At 50.6% G+C, this 19,141-nt stretch overlaps 1 protein-coding gene across 1 annotated transcript; it reads right to left on the reverse strand.

Annotated features, from left to right (window-relative positions):
- Window positions 1-11,235: 11,235 nt before the first annotated feature.
- Window positions 11,236-17,942, reverse strand: arxa (aristaless related homeobox a; the record flags this gene model as incomplete). Its single annotated transcript, XM_079754501.1, has 5 exons — window positions 11,236-11,530; window positions 12,743-13,074; window positions 15,418-15,463; window positions 16,756-17,311; window positions 17,756-17,942. The coding sequence occupies 5 exons, from the start codon at window positions 17,940-17,942 to the stop codon at window positions 11,236-11,238; spliced, it is 1,416 nt and encodes a 471-aa protein (XP_079610627.1).
- Window positions 17,943-19,141: the final 1,199 nt, after the last annotated feature.

The raw sequence follows: 19,141 nt of genomic DNA on the forward strand, positions 1-19,141 counted from the left end.
CACACACAGGCAGCGCAGTCAGTGGACCCCAATAGAGGCTCCTCCAGCCGGCCCGGAGGTGTCGGTCCGCAGGGCCGCTGACGGGCTCCCTGATTGATGTCACTTGATTAGAAAGGGCCGCCGGCATTTATTTATTTGATTAAATATTTGTGTGTGTGTGTGAGCGAGTGAAAGAGCGAGCCGGCGGAGGTAAATATAACGTGTAATCAACAGATGACCACTCTGAGGATGGAGGGAGCTGGGACTGAGGACTGGGCCAGATGAGGGGGAGGGCAGAAGGGAAAGGGGTGCTAACATGATTATAGCCTCCATTTTTCTTGCTTTATTTTTTCCGGTCATTTTCTAGATGTGAAAAATCATCGCCAATCAATTCTTAACTTGCCCCTTTTTCCTTCTGCTGTTCCTCTTGTGCCTGTTTTGTGCTTGTTTTTTGTTGTCTTTCCATTCTTCCATCGTTCTAATCAGAATAGGGAACTGTGCAAGCTTTGTCACTGAAGCAGAGGCAACAAAGGATTATGGCGGTTTGAAAAAGGATGTCGCTGAAATGTTGGATTGGAATGGATTGCATACAGTGGAATGTCCCCAAGAATGGGGCCATGTCTATTTCCTGCATGATGAGCTTTAACTTCACTTGAGGAAGTAATTGCCACAGATGAGCCTTTAGACGCCCCCTCCAGTGATGTTAATGCACTTTGTGGCACGGGGTCTGTATACATGAAGGTGGATGTGTGTTCTTGCACACACTGTTAGAAAGTACAGCCTTAACGTGGTCTCCCTTGGTCCTGGGGGAGTAATACCACACATTACTGCATTACATCCACGGGGAACACACTGCTCCCATTGCAGGGAGCTTCCCAGCTCACGCTTGGGCTTTGGGGGTTTTGTGGGGGCATATGCACTCGTATTCAGCGACTTGCATGTGTGCGATGTGGAGGTATCTGTTGACCGTCTCCCAGTCTGACAGATGTCACACACACAATGTGATGTGTGTGTCTTCGGCGGTGTGATGCCGAACAGTGATATGTGGATCCTGTATCGGACTCCTTTTGGTTTGGATGTCTGATTGCCGCCGTTATTGTTGGCCTAGTCATAAAGAAAACACATTTATTCACGCTTCAAAGTCATCGCTGAATTGTGAGTCTAAATTGAGTCAAATGGTGCATATAAAGCGTGTCACCGGGATGTGGGGGCACTCCTAGCGTGACTGATGAGGCGCCCTTTGAAATGACGGTGCTGTGTGTTCGCCGAAAACAAAGACGACTACAAGCTGATGATCATTGTGATGTTCACACTGCGTCGTGTGTGTGTGTGTGTGTGTGTGTGTGTGCCCGTGTGTGTGCCCGTGTGTACCCTTGTGCATAATCTACATCTACATTGCATTACTGTGCCTGATTGCCGCAACTGAGTAAAACATGGAGGTAATTTCAGCCTCTGCAGGATATCTCTAATAGAATACACCGTCCTTTTTTTCATAGGCACGCACACGCATACGCACCCCGCTACCATTTGTCCTTTCGCTCGCCTGAAATCGTCCTGTATCAATGACTTTTATTGCATATCAGTTGGCTATTTTCTCTGGCTTGCTCTCCCTCTCTCCCCCCTCTCCTCTCTCTCTCCCTCTCTCCCTCCCGCTCTCTCTCTCCCCCCTCTCCTCTCTCCCCTCTCTCCCTCCCTCCCTCTCTCTCTCCCTCTCTCCCTCCCTCCCTCCCTCCCTCTCTCCCCCCCTCTCCTCTCTCCCCCCCTCTCCCTCCCTCCCTCTCCCTCTCTCCCCCCCCTCTCCTCTCTCCCTCTCTCCCTCTCTCCCTCCCTCCCTCTCCCTCTCTCCCTCCCTCTCTCCCCCCTCTCCTCTCTCCCTCCCTCTCTCCCTCCCTCTCCTCTCTCCCTCCCTCCCTCTCTCCCTCCCTCTCCTCACTCCCCCCTCCCTCCCTCTCTCCCTCTCCCTCCCTCCCTCTCTCCCCCCCTCTCCTCTCTCCCCCCCCTCCTCTCTCCCTCTCTCCCTCCCTCTCCCCCTCCCTCTCCTCTCTCCCTCCCTCTCTCCCTCCCTCCCTCTCTCCCCCCCTCTCCTCTCTCCCTCCCTCTCTCCCTCTCTCCCTCCCTCTCCCCCTCTCTCCCTCCCTCTCCTCCCTCTCTTCCTCTCTCCCCCTCCCTCCCTCTCTCCCCCTCTCCCCCCTCCAGCTCTCTCCATCTGTTTCCTTTCTCTGGCCGTGCTCTGGCTGATGCTTCAGCCCGATCTCCATCTCCAGTGTGGGCAGTATGATTGCGTGTGTGAGCAATAATGTAATTTTGCCGCATTGATAAAACACAAATTGTCCTTGAGCTGCGCTTTTGTAATGATCCATTTACCGGCAGCGTCCCCCCCCTCTCAGGCTGTCCTCCTCTCCCCTCCCACTCGTCATTCTCACTTATCTTCATCTTCCTCCGTGCACTTCTCTTCTTCCATCTCTCTCTCTGTCTCTGTCTCTCTCTCTCTCTCTCTCTCTCTCTCTCTCTCTCTCTCTCTCTCCCCCCCCCCCCCCCCTCCCTCCCTCCCTCCCTCGGCGGCTACAAAGCGGGGTGGCACAATCGGCGGGTGAGATTGTCAAATCAATTATTCATTCTGTGCAATTACACTCGCACAAAGAAGTTTCCCGTGCTCCGAGTGGTGATTAAATTAACTGCTCTTCCAGCTGCCCGCTGCCACCAGCTAATAGAATATTCATGCGGCGGCCGCCGGAATGGCCGCTCTCCATTAACTTCATCATGTTCACTTAATTACAGGCTTGTTATTGTATTTACACCTTGTTAGAGCGCGCAGAGCCCCCTCTATCGCGCCCGCAGCCACCAGAGTGTGCACGTGTGTGACAACACCTAGTTAGAGCAGAGATAACCCCTGGTACACTCGCCACGGCGTGCACATGTGTGCGCGCACACTTTTTGTTTGTGAGATGGGAGAGTTGAGGAGTGCGTGGAGGGAGACGCCTCGGGAACCCTTTGAGGTCGTTGGCGGAGAACGGGGACCAGAAGCAGCCTGCTCCAGGGCTGCCTCGTGGTTTTCTTTTGATTATTTTGTGGTTTGAACTGGCCCTCCCCTCCTCCCCCCTACGGCCACGTGTCCCCACCTGTACCCCACGTCCGTCCGTACCCCACCTCCTCCTCTGAGGCCGCCACCCTCCCGTCTTGCGGCGTGCGTTTTTCTTTTTGAGGACGCTATTTATTTGAACTGCAACCCCTACTGTGCGGCGACTCAGAGCGAGCTCTGTCGCTCTTTCTCCGCTCTCTTTCAGACTCTTAAATCATTCTTTTATCTGCTCGCCGCTCAGTGATTGAGGTGGGAAAGAGAAAAGGGGGGAGGGAATTATTTTCTCCTACCTTTCAGAAATGATGACATGATTGCTTTCGCTTGATCATGCATCATCACCCCCCCCCCTTCCATTCTTCAGATAAATGGACTAGTTTGCCCCCTCCCCCTTTCTCCTTATCGCTCGCTCTTCCTGTCTCTATTTCTATCTACGTCTTCTTCCTCCTTTTCTTTCTCCCTCCCTCCCTTCCCTTGCAGCTCTGAGGATTATCTGGTAATGGCCGCCATCAATGTTTAAGTCAGCTCTGCATGTGCGCAGGATGAGCGCATGAAGATTGTTCTGTTGTGCAGGATGTTTTCTAGTTACCATGACTCTGAGTGTCCGTGCCACCTCAAGTGTTTAACTAGAGTGTGCGTGCGTGCGTGCGTGCACACAGTGTCAGAAAGGAAGGACGACAGGGAACCGGGGTCCAAGGAGAGGCCCCTGTCTACTGACCCCGGGTGTGAGAGCTGGTGTCCACGACCCGTCCTGCACCATGAGCCCGTAAACAAGGCGCAGGTCCACCCATCTCATCTCTCCACTGGTTTTGTACGGCTGCATGGTTCATACACAGATTGTGAGGAAAACGTATTTTCCGATGTCGACGTCGGTAAGCCTCAGAACAGCTCTTCTGCCTCCCAAACCCTAACCCCAGGGAGGACTTCAGAGCCCCCTTTCCTCTGAGGTTCAGGTTAGGGGTGCAGCCGGGTTAGGGTTAGGGGAGCAGCAGGGTTAGGGTTAGGGGTGCAGCCGGGTTAGGGTTAGGGGAGCAGCAGGGTTAGGGTTAGGGGAGCAGCAGGGTTAGGGGTGCAGCAGGGTTAGGGTTAGGGGCGCAGCCGGGCTAGGGTTAGGGGAGCAGCCGGGTTAGGGTTAGGGGAGCAGCAGGGTTAGGGTTAGGGGTGCAGCCGGGTTAGGGTTAGGGGAGCAGCCGGGTTAGGGTTAGGGGAGCAGCAGGGTTAGGGTTAGGGGAGCAGCAGGGTTAGGGTTAGGGGTGCAGCCGGGTTAGGGTTAGGGGTGCAGCAGGGTTAGGGTTAGGGGAGCAGCAGGGTTAGGGTTAGGGGAGCAGCAGGGTTAGGGTTAGGGGTGCAGCCGGGTTAGGGTTAGGGGAGCAGCAGGGTTAGGGGCTCCTCGGTTGACTTCCAGATGACGGGGGGGGCTCAGCCGTAGCATAGGTCTGCTTAGCGCTAGTTAGCTTACCTTTTTGGCTAGGAGCCTTGTTAGCCAGCGCGTGTCCCCTTGTCCCCCTTCTCCCCCAAACCATTGAGCTGTTCTGTCTTCATCCCCATCTGGAGCCCCTCGTCTTCCTCCCTCGTCTCCCTCCCTCCCTCCCTCCCTCCCTCTCCTCCCTCCCTCGCCTCCCTCCCTCGTCTCCTCTCCCTCGCCTCCCCCCTCGCCTCCCCCCTCCTCTCCCCTCTCCTCTCCCCCCTCCTCTCCCCCCTCCCTGTGCCGTGGTGGAGCGTTTCTCCTCCGTTATGATTCCAGCCCGCCTGAAGGGATAACCGACGCCATATTGACTTCATAGCACTCCTTCAGCTCCAGTATTGATCCCCATGGCTTGTGTGTGGGGCTATCGACCCAGCCCCCCCCTGACCAGTTCAGTCACCCCCCATTCCAGTTCAGTTCCCCCCCCCCAACACCCCAGTCCAGTTCAGTTTAGGCCCCCACCCCAAGTCCATTTCAGTGGACTGGGGGACTTTGACTCATTGTGGCCCACGGGCTCTACCGTGTAATTCCCATTTCTCCGTGCATGTCGCTCATCGATTCAGGTTTCCCTTTGGTTTCTTCCACCCCTTCCAAACATACTCGAGATCAAACCTAACTGGCAGCCGCGGTGATTTGATCAGACAGGGGATCCTGTTTGTGGGCGCCCGCTGTTAGACCCACCTCTGTGTCCCGGCTCTAGCCACCACTAATTGATTAATCGATTTGTTAACTGTTAATTATGTAATTAATCGCCAACTGTTTGGAAAACACAGTCCTAATTCTCTAGTTTCTAGGGTCATAAATGTGAGATTTTCTATTTTCTTGAGTTCTCTAAGACAGTTAGCTGAGTGTTTTTGGGTAGTGGACAAAACATTAAAGACGTAATCTGACTTTGGCAGAGACTGATAGACCCGTTCTCCCCCTTCTCCCCATTTCTTATCGGCCAAACATCTGATCAGTTAATGGAGAAACCCATCGACTGCCTGATCCATAATGAATCGTTTGTTTCAGCCCCGTCCCTGAGTTTGAAAACCCCTGAGCAGCCCGGTACGACTGAGACTGATCAGCTTGCTCTCTTGTCCCCCCAGGCACCTTCTTGAGGTGCCGGAACTGGAAGGGGGAGCAGGAGGCGTACCGGAGGCTGAAGGAGGTGGTGGACCGGGCCCTGGCGGTGAGCTGCTACTCCGAGGTCAACCTCTCCAAGCTCTTCCAGGCCTTCAGCTCCCTGAAGTAAAGACCAGGGGCCTCCTGGGCTCTGGGGGGTCCGTCGGGGGCCCCCGGCTCATCAGGACATCGTGGACCGGCCGCCCCCCCGCTGGGTCCACCCCTCGTGGAGGGGGCTCCAAGCCGCACACCTGTTCAACTTTTTGGACTTTTGTTGTTCTGGGCCCACAAAGAACTGCCACAGATGTGGCGGTATGAAGTTAGATGGAGTGGATGATGTAGTGTGTGTGTGTGTGTGGCCCCAATGTGTTCAGAAAGGGTTAAGGCATGCCACTGCGTCGTGTCCATATCTCTCTAACTGTCCACGGACGTCACAGGGCACCCCCCCCTCCACCAGTCAGTAGCCCCCCCCCTCCATGTGACCTGTGATGGAGCCCCTCAGATAGGGCTGAAGACCCGCGAATCCTTCAGCGGCCGCCACCCACCAACGCCATGCCCCCATCAGCTTCATCACGTACTGGTGGGGCAATTACGTGTGTGTGTGTGTGTGTGTGTGTGTGTGTGTGTGTGTGTGGGTGTGTGTGTGTGTGTGTAAATGACTTATTTTCAAAGCATCCGCTATATACTCCAGAGCCCGGCAATTAGCCAATGATAGGGCCCTGTGATGGGCCCCTCTGAGGGGCCCCTGTGATGGGCCCCTGTGATGGGCCCCTGTGATGGGCCCCTGTGATGGGCCCCTGTGATGGGCCCCTCTGAGGGGCCCCTGTGATGGGGACCTGTGATGGGGACCTGTGATGGGGACCTGTGATGGGCCCCTCTGAGGGGCCCCTGTGATGGGCCCCTGTGAGGGGCCCCTGTGATGGGCCCCTGTGATGGGGACCTGTGATGGGGACCTGTGATGGGGACCTGTGATGGGCTCTGGACCAGCGGCTGCCCGCAGTCTGCCCCTCGTCCTGATTGGCTCCATTCAGCCTGCTGTGTCTCCCAGGCAGAGGGCGAGAGGGAGACGGGGAGTAGAAGAAACCAACTGGGTTTGAGTCAGTGTGTGTGTGTGTGTGTGTGTGTGTGTGTGCACATGCAGCGCCTCATGCACCGTGGCCGTTGGGGGTTCGGGGGAAGAGGGGTGCCCTGGGCGGCAGTGGGGGATGATTGGGTGAGGGAGGGAGGCTTTTGTCTGTAAGGAACAGCTGATCTTCCTTCTCTGTTAAGTGATGTCTTCATCCCGCTGTCCCTTCCCTGATTCCCAAAATTCTCCTTTTTCAGCGGGAGAATTTTTCTAATCAAATGGGTATTTTTTTATTTGTATTTAGATGTTTTGTTTTTAGATGACGTGTATTTAGCACGTTTTCGTACCGCATCCTTAATAAACTGAATGACACATGAGGTAGTTTGTGTTCGGTTGTCGGGTGTGTGTGTGTGCCTATTTTGCCTCACTTTTATGGTTGTCTTTTTTCCTCTTTCCACTTCCTCGTTTATCTGCGTTTCATTATCACTTGCATCGCTTAAGAGTTTTCATTTCAGTTAATAATCGGAGGCGACTGACTGTTGAAGCGCTCATGTCTATAAATACCGCTCGCAAATTACCCTGAAGCACTGACTGGAGGAAGTACAAGAGTGAGACGAACACTTAAATGACAATTCACTATGCAACACAGTTGCGTATTTATATGAAACCCAACGAAAAGGCTCCACTCTTATTTATTAAATGACAGTTGAGTCACCGGTTTGTTCCAGTATCAACCGATACAACTCTATTTTGATTCAATAAGATTACATTGTTGTCGTCGCTCATAAGGACTATAATAGACCTATTCTACATGACGTCTTGCAGTGCGCGCGCCAATCAAGTGCTCGTGCGGTGGTGGCGGGTGGGGGGGGGGGGGGGGGGGGGGGTGGACCTCACGTGGACGTGATGCGCGCCAAATCGAGCCTCCGTATTAATTCGACCTGTCGCTAAGCTAATAAGAGCGGACGAGTCTCCGGCCATTGTCATGTTAAGCTTTATTGCTTGTCGTTTTGACCAGAATGGTGGTGTTGAGCAAAGCGACGAACAAGGCAGCCTTTGATGAGGGAATTAGTCCTCTATTCTGTCCCCATTATTCATAGCGCGGCGGAAAACACAAGTACCACAGAGGGTGTCAAAAGGAGAGCCGGTCCTATTGCAAAGTGTCTCCCTTGTTCGGGTTATGAGACGATAAACCGCTTAATACACGGAGCTAATTGGATGAGAGCAAGAGAGACGGGGAATTAAGGGGCGATCCGAAAGAGAGCGGAGTGCCATGGGCTATTCAGGCCTTTCATTGCCCGTTCATCGGGGGGGGGGGAGTCTGTTCATCAAAGCGCCTTTTAGAGCCCCTCTCCCGGGGCGAGGAGCGATCCGGATGAGGTCCACGGTGATTGGGGCCATTCTTCAGGAGGACGCGGTGGGAGCAGCGGTGCTCGGGAGAATCGAAATCACGGCCAAATCAGGGGAACCGAGGAAGGAGAGCCAATGGTGGAAATGGGTGCGACATTGTGGGAGTTAAAGACACCTTTGGGCGCCGCCGATTATTATCAGCCGGCTATGGTCCGATGCAGGGCCCAGAGAGAAGGCGCTAAATGATAAATGTTCCCTTGGGGCAGTTTGGTGGTGAAAGGGCCGTATGATTGGACCATGCGGTTATGCAGCCTTTTTATATCAACATTCATTATTGTGATCATTCATGCAATATTGCCAAGGAGTCTCCGGCTAATCCTGGAGGCCTACTTGGCTGTCTTGAATGAAAAGGGACTCAACAAGTGTGACTTGGTGAATCCAGAGGCATCGCCGCGACAGCATTTCAATTTTCTCGCCTTTTGCGCTGAAAGAATCTAAGCCCCGAGCCCAGCGGGTCATCCGCGTCCGGCATTCCCCTGATATTAGGTACAAATTGGTTTGCCATTCATTAGTTATATTCACAATAAGATTAAATCTCCCTGGACAATCTCATCACAATCTATAGGGCCTCTGCCCCCACAGAAACGAAAACACGCTTCACTTGGCTTTATGCTCGGAGAATGGGGTTTTAACAGAATGCATTCACAAGGCGGATGGTGATTTGGCAGAACAAAATTGTTTTTACTTTGAATCATATTTAAACTGGTGGTCTAGGAGCGCAGATGTTAGATTGGCTTCTTTGAATCGGGGACCTTTGTGAATATTAACGATTTGATGTCTCCTGTCAACTCATGTCTCAGATTAATGGCAGATGCCCCGCGAGATATTTCATTGTTTAGTGGGTTGAAATCGAGTTATTGAATTAAATTATTATCAAGGCGAACTATAGTCCTACAATCCGAGGCAAGTGGACGAGGAGATTATCCGGCAGACAATAGAAAGGAACTAGATTAATCCGCGGACTAATTTCACGCGATTTGGTCGGACACTATAGGCGGGTTAAATTGACCGGAATGGCGGGTGAATGGCGTGCATTGATCGGTGTAATAGTTCTACATGACCGGGAAGATCCAATGTGGGGGATTTGGTGGATTAGCTCAACGAGGTGGGGGAGTCCGGTGATGAGTGGGGACTCGAGAGAAAGACTTTTGATAAAGTGGTTTGTTACTTCATTAATGACAAAGCGACTCACAGCCATCGACATGGCATTACAGATGTTAAGACCAATTTAGTGCCTTTAAAAGATTTTTAAAAGGAGTTTGGTAAAAAGGGGGAGGGGAGGGGGGCCCCTAGATAGAGTGGACGGTAATTGAAAACGCTCGCCTTTGTCGCGTGTTTTTTACGTGTGGAGATTAGCTCATGAATATATGGTGTGCATTTAGTCAACCTTACTGATTGAGGGAGGGACACGCAGCGCCCAGGCCCCAATGGCTTCATCCAGTTAACCCGCTCAAAGTCCACCTCCTCAAATTATTTTGTAGTAGGATCTTAGATCTTGTACAATTTTTCTGTATTTTGATCGTTTTTTTTCCCTAAGAATTATCTCCAACTATTTGACACAATTGCTCTTCAAAAAATCCAAAGACCTCCAATGACCTAAATAGCCTGCAATTCTATCCATCCCTTTTGATAAGATATTTTTTATCTTATCCATTCCGTTGGCTATTTCTGAGTTCATTGCGACAGTATTAGACAAAAAACCAACAGTTAATAAACACATTTTATTAATAGTTCTATTATATACTTTACATAGTTAACTTTCCTGGTTCAAGCCGCCTTATCTTGAACTAATTTGAAATAATTAAGTAACTCAATTTAACACCATAATTTATTCAAATTAGCATTATTAAACCAGGAAACGAATACTCACTTATTAAGAAAAACGGTCCTTCACTCGCTCTTTAAGGAAAGTTTCGACATAAATAATGATCTAAAAACCTAATATTTCATAAACACAGGTGAAATTCCTCACAGGGCAACATTCATAAATCACTACATCAAGTGCAATTTTTAAAACATGGTCTCCTTTCAAATACACATGACCCTGTTTTGAAAGTCCTCCTTTTTTGTCAGTTGTCTTTTTTTTTACACAATATGTACATGTTTAATCTCACAGTCGGGCACAAAAGCCACTAATCCTATCTTCATCTGTATGTCCTGTCGTCACGCCGGGTTAATTAACACCGTCACATAGTTTAAGTGCTGAAAAAAGATCTCAACAAAATTAATTTCAAAGCAAAAATTAATGAGAAAGGGTAGCAATAGTATAAACTAATTGTATCCTCGTTGTTGATCTCGATAGATATAAAACAATTTCAAATCTGATGCTATGTGGGACTGACTGACATACAAGAAGTATAGATGGGGTCAGATGGTGGCAGACTGCAGAGAAGATATGGAAGGTTCGAGAGACAGTTTTCCTTTGGTTTGGGAGGGAGGGACCTCCTGAATTGTGTGTGTTTGTGTGTATTGCTGCCAGTGAGCTCTTTTCCACCTGTTCCGGGTCCATGTTTAGGCAAAATAAACGTAATGCAATGATATTAAATATTACAATGTTTATGATTGCTATATATAGGAACTTATTTTATTACTCCGTTATAAAATTAATTCAACTTTCCCAAGCTGCGTTTTGAAAAGTGATTAAAATGCCCTCACTAGTCCTTGGTTGGCTCTGGAAGATGAGTGTGTTTGCGTGTGTGTGTGTGTGTTTGCGTGTGTGTGTGTGTGTGTGTGTGTGTGTGTGTGTGTGTGTGTGTGTGTGTGTGTGTGTGTGTGTGTGTGTGTGTGTGTGTACTTGGGACCATGCAGCAGTAGCAGTCACTGAACTTGTTTACCTCAATTTGGTCGTACTATAATTTTTCGGGGGGGAGAGACGGGAGGTATCGGGGAATAGTGAGCGAGCGCTTCACCCCCGACTCCTCCTCCCTCCCGCCGGTGTGGAGGGGTCAGACCGGGGGTCAGTGTCGGGGGGGGGGGGGGGGGGGGTCAGTGTCGGGGACGATGACTCACCCCCAGAGAGAGTGAGTCCCCAGAGGTGGGGTCCCCCAGAGAGAGTGAGTCCCCAGAGGTGGGGTCCCCCAGAGAGAGTGAGTCCCCAGTGGTGGGGTCCCCCACAGCAGGGCCTCTCCCCAGCATTCAGCACACCTCCTTGCCGGCCGCCCCTGGGGGCAGCACGGTGAGCTGGGTTGTGAGCTGGGCCGAGTGCTCCTTGGCTTTCAGACGCAGCGCCGCGATGCTGGAAGCCCGTCGGTCCGCCGCCGCCGCCGTGGTGGGGGAGGAGGAGACGGAGGAGGAAGGGTCGGAGAGCACTGGGCCCGGCTGGTGGTGGTGGTGGTGGTGGTGGTGGGGAGGGGCGTCCCCGGGGGGGGCGGGCTGGCGGAGGAGGGCGTTGGTGGAAGCGCTGCTGAGCGGACCCAGACTGGAGAAGAGCCTGGGGGGGAGGAGGGGAGAGGGTCTAGGTCAGCCTGCTGGGGACGGGGCTGGTGCTCTGCTTAACATTTTATTATTATTATTATTATCCTCGTTTATGGATTCAAAGGACAACCAGCGTTTTAATTGACTGATGTAGCCAGAAGCGTTTTAACACCATTTCAGACCACAGATACATTACACAATGTTTTACACTAATGGGATATTTGCGTGGGATGTACTGTATCTGTTTGGCAAAATATGAAAAACTTTTTTGCAATTGAGTCTTGCTATTCATTCAGTGAGTGTTTCATTTTAGTAGAAACAAAACAATTGTTCAATAAACGATTATTTTTCCCCCACAGTTTGTCAAAAGTAAAGTTAGGCTTAGTAATAAAATCAACTTACATGCTTTTACATCTTCTATTGTTTCCTTAAAAAACTGAGTAGAAGAATAACAAATGCAGGGTGTTAGTAAAAGCTATCGAAAAGAGCACTAATTAAAGAAATAAAAAGACAAGCTGTGTGCGGGCCCATGGAGAGCGAAGCTGTCCCCATGGTTACGAACTCACATCATTCCTTTTGGGTTTTACGGCAGCAGGCATTAACAGCGGATATCATACCTCTGTGAACAGGCGGATAACCCCAGAGAGTGACGACTACAGCCACTAACCGCCTGTTAACCAGGCAGCTCCCCCAGGGTTTGGGTTAGACTAACCCTCACCCTTCCTATCAGGGTTAGGGTTAGTCTAACCCATCCTATCAGGGTTAGGGTTTGGCTAACCCATCCTGTCAGGTTCAGGGTTAGGGTTAGGCTAACCCTAACCCTTCCTATCAGGGTTAGGGTTAGTCTAACCCATCCTATCAGGGTTAGGGTTTGGCTAACCCATCCTGTCAGGTTCAGGGTTAGGGTTAGGCTAACCCTAACCCTTCCTATCAGGGTTAGGGTTAGTCTAACCCATCCTGTCAGGGTTAGGGTTAGGGTTAGGCTAACCCTAACCCTTCCTATCAGGGTTAGGGTTTGGCTAACCCATCCTGTCAGGTTCAGGGTTAGGGTTAGCCTAACCCTAACCCTGATAGGAAGGGTTAGGGTTAGCCTAACCCATCCTGTCAAGAGCTGCAGTCCGTTATCTGAGACCACTCCGTGTGTTCCCCACGAGCCCATCAGGCTTAGGTCACATCAGGCTTAGGTCACATCAGGCGACTCAGCGCTCTTAAACAGGCTGAAGCTCACCTGCCGAAGGTCGGCCCGATGAAGGCGGGGTGGCGGAACATGGCGGCCGTGCCCAGGAAGGCGCCCAGCCCGAGGGGCGTGGCCATAGAGGGGCCCGAGCCGTTGTGGGAGGGAGGGGCCAGGCCCGGGAAGGCGGCGGCAGCGGCGGCGGCGGCCGTCCAGGCGGACTCCAGGGCCGGGTGCGGGTGGGGGGGGAAGGGGCCCCCATCCAGGTAGTGGCTGAGAGGGTGGGCGGCGGCCAGGGGCCCGGGGAAGGGCATGCCGGAGGGGTGGGCCTGCACCCCCGCCTTCTCCCGCTTCCGCCACTTGGCGCGGCGGTTCTGGAACCAAACCTGAGACGGGACAGAGAGGTGAGAACCAGGAAGACCCCGTGGTGCCCTGACACTGGGGCCCCGTGGTGGCCAGACACTGGGGCCCCGTGGTGCCCTGACACTGGGACCGTGGTGGTAAGACACTGGGACCGTGGTGGTAAGACACTGGGGCCCCGTGGTGGTAAGACACTGGGACCCCGTGGTGGCCAGACACTGGGGCCCCGTGGTGCCCTGACACTGGGACCGTGGTGGTAAGACACTGGGACCGTGGTGGTAAGACACTGGGGCCCCGTGGTGGTAAGACACTGGGACCCCGTGGTGGCCAGACACTGGGGCCCCGTGGTGGCCAGACACTGGGACCATGGTGGTAAGACACTGGGGCCCCGTGGTGGCCAGACACTGGGGCCCCGTGGTGGTAAGACACTGGGGCCCCGTGGTGGTGAGACACTGGGACCGCGGTGGTAAGACACTGGGACCGTGGTGGTAAGACACTGGGACCGTGGTGGTGAGACACTGGGACCGCGGTGGCCAGACACTGGGACCGTGGTGGTGAGACACTGGGACCGTGGTGGTAAGACACTGGGACCGCGGTGCCCAGACACTGGGACCGCGGTGCCCAGACACTGGGACCGCGGTGGTGAGACACTGGGACCGTGGTGGTAAGACACTGGGACCGCGGTGCCCAGACACTGGGACCGCGGTGGTGAGACACTGGGCCGGGCGCGTAACGCATGACAAGATATTCAGAAGGGTTAGGGATGATGAGGGACTTTTCTTAACACAACGCTTGAACTTGAATTCTAAAAGTCGTCGAGTCGTTATACCTCTCCTTCTAGTCAGACAGAACATGCTCGATAAAGGAGAGAATATTGCTGATGCTGGAGGTTTTGTTCTTTTATTAAATACTTTAGGTGGAAAGTGAAATTCAACGATGATTAGTGAGTTTTGCGGCCCGGGGGGCCCTCCAGTCGACCTCATGGCTCATTAAGCCGGGTCCCTGAAGACGGGCTTCAGAGGAGGGACGAGATAATTAACAACAGGGTGCTGACAAAAGACACCAGAAAATGACCAGTGCACCGACTCCAGTTCAATTAATGCTCTCTAAATGAAGCCGCGCCGCAGTGGGGAGGGCCTGTTGAACTTTCCCACGCAGCCCCGCTCCCACTGTGCTCTGCGGAAACACGGCCTCGGACAATGAGGCAAAATGTCAACACGAGCAAAGTGATTGAATGGGCGAGTTCACAAACACACACACACACACACACACACACACACACACACACAAACACGTACACATCAAATAGAAAAGAGGCACGTTATTATCACCCCCTCCTTCCTTCCCAGAGGACTGTTTAGCATCAGGCGGCCCCCCCTTGGGAGTTTATGAGTTTTATCACCTCCTGACGGGGGCTAGGGTAAACCCTGATGGGGCGCGCTAAGTGATTTGTTCGCCTACTGTCCACTTCAGGGACATCTGTTGTTTTACCATCGGACCATATAACCTCCCGGTCTTCCATCCCCTCCGTGTTTGAACTGTCTCTTTGGTTATGAGCCCGGGCCTTCGACATGCAAGCCCTGCTCTCAATGGAGGAAAGAGGGGGGGGGTGAGGGGGGCGCAAACACCTTTAATGGTCTCTCATTCGCTCCCAAGTGCAAAGCATCGGATCAATGCGGGTCTATTGCAATCACATAATGGGAAATCAAATAGCATTATCCTCCCGCCATCTCCTCTCTCTCTCTCTCTCTCTCCCCCCTCCTTTCTGTCTCTCTCTCTCTCTCTCTCTCTCTCTCTCTCCACTCCTTTCTGTCTCTCTCTCTCTCTCTCTCTCTCCACTCCTTTCTGTCTCTCTCTCTCTCTCTCTCTCTCTCCCCTCCTTTCTGTCGCTCCCATTTTACCACAGACTGCCGCCCCCCCCCCCCCCCCCCCTTGTATCCCCCAGAGATGGGAATTCAAATAGAGAGTGATCCTCGGCAGAAGCAGAGTAGGCCTGCTGTTTACCGGGTCGCTAAGTGAGCTTTTATGAATAGCCTGCATTGGCTTAATTGCCTCTAAAACATCCACAAATTGCATGTAATAACATTCGATAACAGGAAAAGACATTCCCCACTTAGCGTTCGGGGACATTTAACACGTTTTCACTGTAATAAATTACGGGCAAAAGATTGCGCGTGTGTGTTTCGACTCGGAACCGGTGACGCATAGCGCCATTTATTATCTTGGAAATGTTGCATGATAAAACCTTTTTTTTTTATGGCGCATGAAACATTAAAAGTATTTAGTTTCCTGTGTTTGATGTACGAGCGATGGGGATGATGGGATGTGATGGGTCTGTGAAAAGCAGTCATAGAGAGAGGGACACTTACTTGGACGCGCGCCTCGGTGAGATCCAGACGCATCGCCAGTTCTTCCCTGCAAGGAGAAGGAAGAAAAATGAGAATATTTAAGGTTATAGGTCAGCGTTTGGGCGCAATAAAGCATTTATGTTTTGTCCCTCTTTGCTGTTCCCTGTCAACAATAGACAAGCAAAATAGGCTCGTTTTTTTTTTTCCCCTGAACTGTTCAAATAAGCCATAGTCATGTTCTGTTCTGCCTGTCAGCAGTGTGCTGGAAAGGGGCCTATAGAGATTGTTACACCGACAATCATAAAGAAAATGTAACAACATAATGGTCGAAATAATGGCATCTAAACGAGCCTGCCACAAAGCAATTGGTGCACCCTAAACTACGAGATGGGCTTGCAGCGCAAATTAGACACAAACGCCTTTAAAATAAATCGATAGAAAATAGAAAAAACCCGCAGCACTAAAAGTCTAAAATAAAGACTGTGTTATGGCGTTACGAGTAGAAACGTGTCAAAGATGCCTTTGTATACATTTACATTTCAGGTAAGCGATTTATTGTAATAAAAAATCATAAAAATGTAAAGCATGTGTCAGTCTGAGAGAGAGAGACATTGTTTGTGTGTGTGTGTGTGTGTGTGGGGGGGGGGGGGGGGGGGTGTGTAGGTGGGTGTGTTTGCGTGCGTGCGCGTGCACGCTGGGACTAGATAAGGTTCGTTTTCTTGCCCTTGAGTTCGACGACAGGGCCCCAAATTTGGGATGAAAGTAACACCAGTTAAAGCGTTTAATATTCACGCGGAGCTCAGGTCATGTCCGCCGCGACAATAGAGGAGAACACAAGGACCGCCGTGCTGCGATGTCTCCCGGACTGCCACTTCAACGTGGCCATTTGTACTTTACGGTTGAATTTCGTTCACAATTGACGGATGCAATTGTTGATTAATTCACTTTTACTAATATTGATATTAAATGTATTATTACGATAATTAGTAGCCTATTATATAGCCTACATGTAATAATACATACAACATTATTTTTATTTATATTGTATATATTATTATTAAAGTACTAGGCCTATGTTTTTATTGTTGTTTTATTACTTTTATGGTTATTGGGTATTGTTTTTCATTGTCAAATTCGCGTTGTTTTTTTTTCATGCAATTGAGAAAAAATATCTGATGTTTCAGTAGGCTAATTGGTGCATTATAATAATCATATAATAATCAAACATCGTAACTAAAATCAATATAAACAACTTTTTGATAACAGAATGGCAATAATAACAATGCAAAAAAAGAACACCTCTTACAGTTCTCTATATGTTTGAACCATGCTAGGCCCGTTTGGGGGGTTTCCACTGACCTGGTGAACACGTCGGGGTAGTGGGTCTTCTGGAATGCCCTCTCCAGCTCCTCCAGCTGGTAACTGGTAAACGTAGTCCTGTATCTTCTCTGCTTCCTCTTCAGCATCCCCTCCTCCGAGTCGCTCCCCGCCGAGAGACACACGCTGTCCTCCCCGTCCCCCGCGTTCAAGCTCTCCCGCTCTTCGTCCTTGGGGGAGAGCGCTATAGCCGTGTCCCTGCACGTCTCCTCTGCCGTCCCCGGGTTCTCCTCTTCGAACTTCAAGGGCCCCAGTTCCACCAGCCCCAGGCTGCTGTCCTCCGAGCCTTCCCCGGGGCTCTGGTCGCCCTCTCCCCGGCTGAGGGACGCGTTCTCCCGGTAGGACTTGCTGCGGCTGATGCTCACCTGTGGAGCCTGGCTGATCTTCAGGCTGTCGCAGGCCTGGTCCAGGATGAGCCGGTCCCGGTCGAACTTGTCGCCGTGGTCGTGAAGGTATTTCCCCCCCGGGCCATACAGCCGGCGTAGCTTCGGTGGGAGATGCATGTCCGGGTCCAGTGATAGGGGGTCTTTCGTCAAGCCTATAAATAGGAAATGGGCCAAAGATGTCAACATTTTTTTCCCCCGTGTTTTTCTTTTTCTTTTTAACAAATAGCCTCAAGACGTTTGAAGCAGAACAAGATGAACCATGCAGGTCTTTCTGTCCGTGGCCTAAGGCACAGACATGCCTCACCAGCAGAAAGGTAAATCCATGGTGGTCTATTTACTAGAGTCCTGCTTTAGGTCTAGTGTGCTGGGTTGGCCTACCAACAAATATCCACGCGTCCTACATGGACGTATTGGACGTCTTTCTTGTTATTTATAAGGGCCATACAGTATGTGTCAAATGCATGGTAAACAGGCCTGTCTTATATTTTTGGTGTTAAACGCTAAACTACAATTTCATCAACTTGCTAGAGAAAAACAGACAGCAATATATCGATGCAATATTAACGAAAACGCTAAACTTCCTCGCTGCCTCTTACCCTCCGCGGTCTTGTGCAACTCGCCTCTGCTCGCCAGACCTGTCAAAGTTTGCGCCCCAACCAGACGCACTTTGCAGGGGCTCCGCCGGCCCAGAATACTGTCGATACAGTACGAGGACAGCAGTGTGGGCGATTTACTCTTCCGTTCGTCCCGGTCGTGGATATCTTCCTCGAATTGACCACTCATTTTGATGTGTGTATGTGTCGGGGTTCGTCTTATGCTTGTCTTAAGAGTGCGTAAAGGTGTCCCTGTCTCTCTCTGGTCCCTCGTGCTCCGCTCACTCGAGTCGCTGTGCCGCCGCCTGACTTTGCTTCAACTCACTCCTCGCACTCTCTCTCTCTATCCCTCTCTCTCTCTCTCTCTCCCTCTCTCGCTCTCTCGCTCTCTCGCTCTCTCGCTCTCTCTCTAGCTCTCGCTCTCCCTCTCTCTCCCGCCGTTAATGACAGACAGCTTTTTGCTGCTGCCTCGCGCTCTGCCTGGCTCTCCGCGCGCTGGCAACGACGTGTGGGCTATTATCGCTTGCCTGATTGGTTCACGTGGGGGAGGGAGGGAGGGGGAGGGAGGGTGGAGGGGGGCAGCTTTATATATTTTAGCCATTAAAGTTCATTTGTGAGAAACGCAGTAAAACTTGACATGGAGTGTGTTGCCTGACGGAATGAACTCCCAACAGAGCTTCTGTCTCTTCGTGAGGTTTACAATGAAGCTGGTTTGGCTTAAAGGTTTTTTGGCATGATTTTATTCCTGTTTTTAGTGTAGCCTTTAAAGGAAAGATTATTTGATGATGATTGTATTATTATTATCACTTACACTAGGAGATGCTAATATCCCCAAAAATATGGTATATTCGACTATAATAATAATAATAATAATAATAATAATAATAATAATAATATCGACAGCAACAACCAAAACTACTACAACTAAATCTTCAACAGCAACAATAATAATAATAATAATAATAATAATAATAATAATAATAATAATAATAATAATAACAATAATAATAATGAATAAAATGAAGAAACAACAATAATAATAGAAAAAACGTTACTAATGTCAAATTACTGAGTAATATTTATTTTTTGAATATGGATAGAGCAATGGCTGGGTCTTAATCTCATTTAGAAGCTAAAAAATGAATAATAATGTTAAATGGTTATGTTTGAACCATCACCTACAGGCCTGTGGGAGAATTGTTATGCTTTATCTTAAATTTAGGAAGGCATGAATGTGTAAATGCAACTTTGAGTCGCTTTTAATCTGGGCCGGAGTTTGTGTTCAACGCCTCAAATACCGCAGAGATTGATAAATCTAGATTATAAAACATTATTTAATTTAACATTGTGCTTTACCACAGTGGACAATTTAGTGATGGAAATTAAAAT

Source organism: Pollachius pollachius (assembly GCF_949987615.1).
Source record: "Pollachius pollachius genome assembly, chromosome: 17".
NCBI lineage: Eukaryota > Metazoa > Chordata > Actinopteri > Gadiformes > Gadidae > Pollachius > Pollachius pollachius.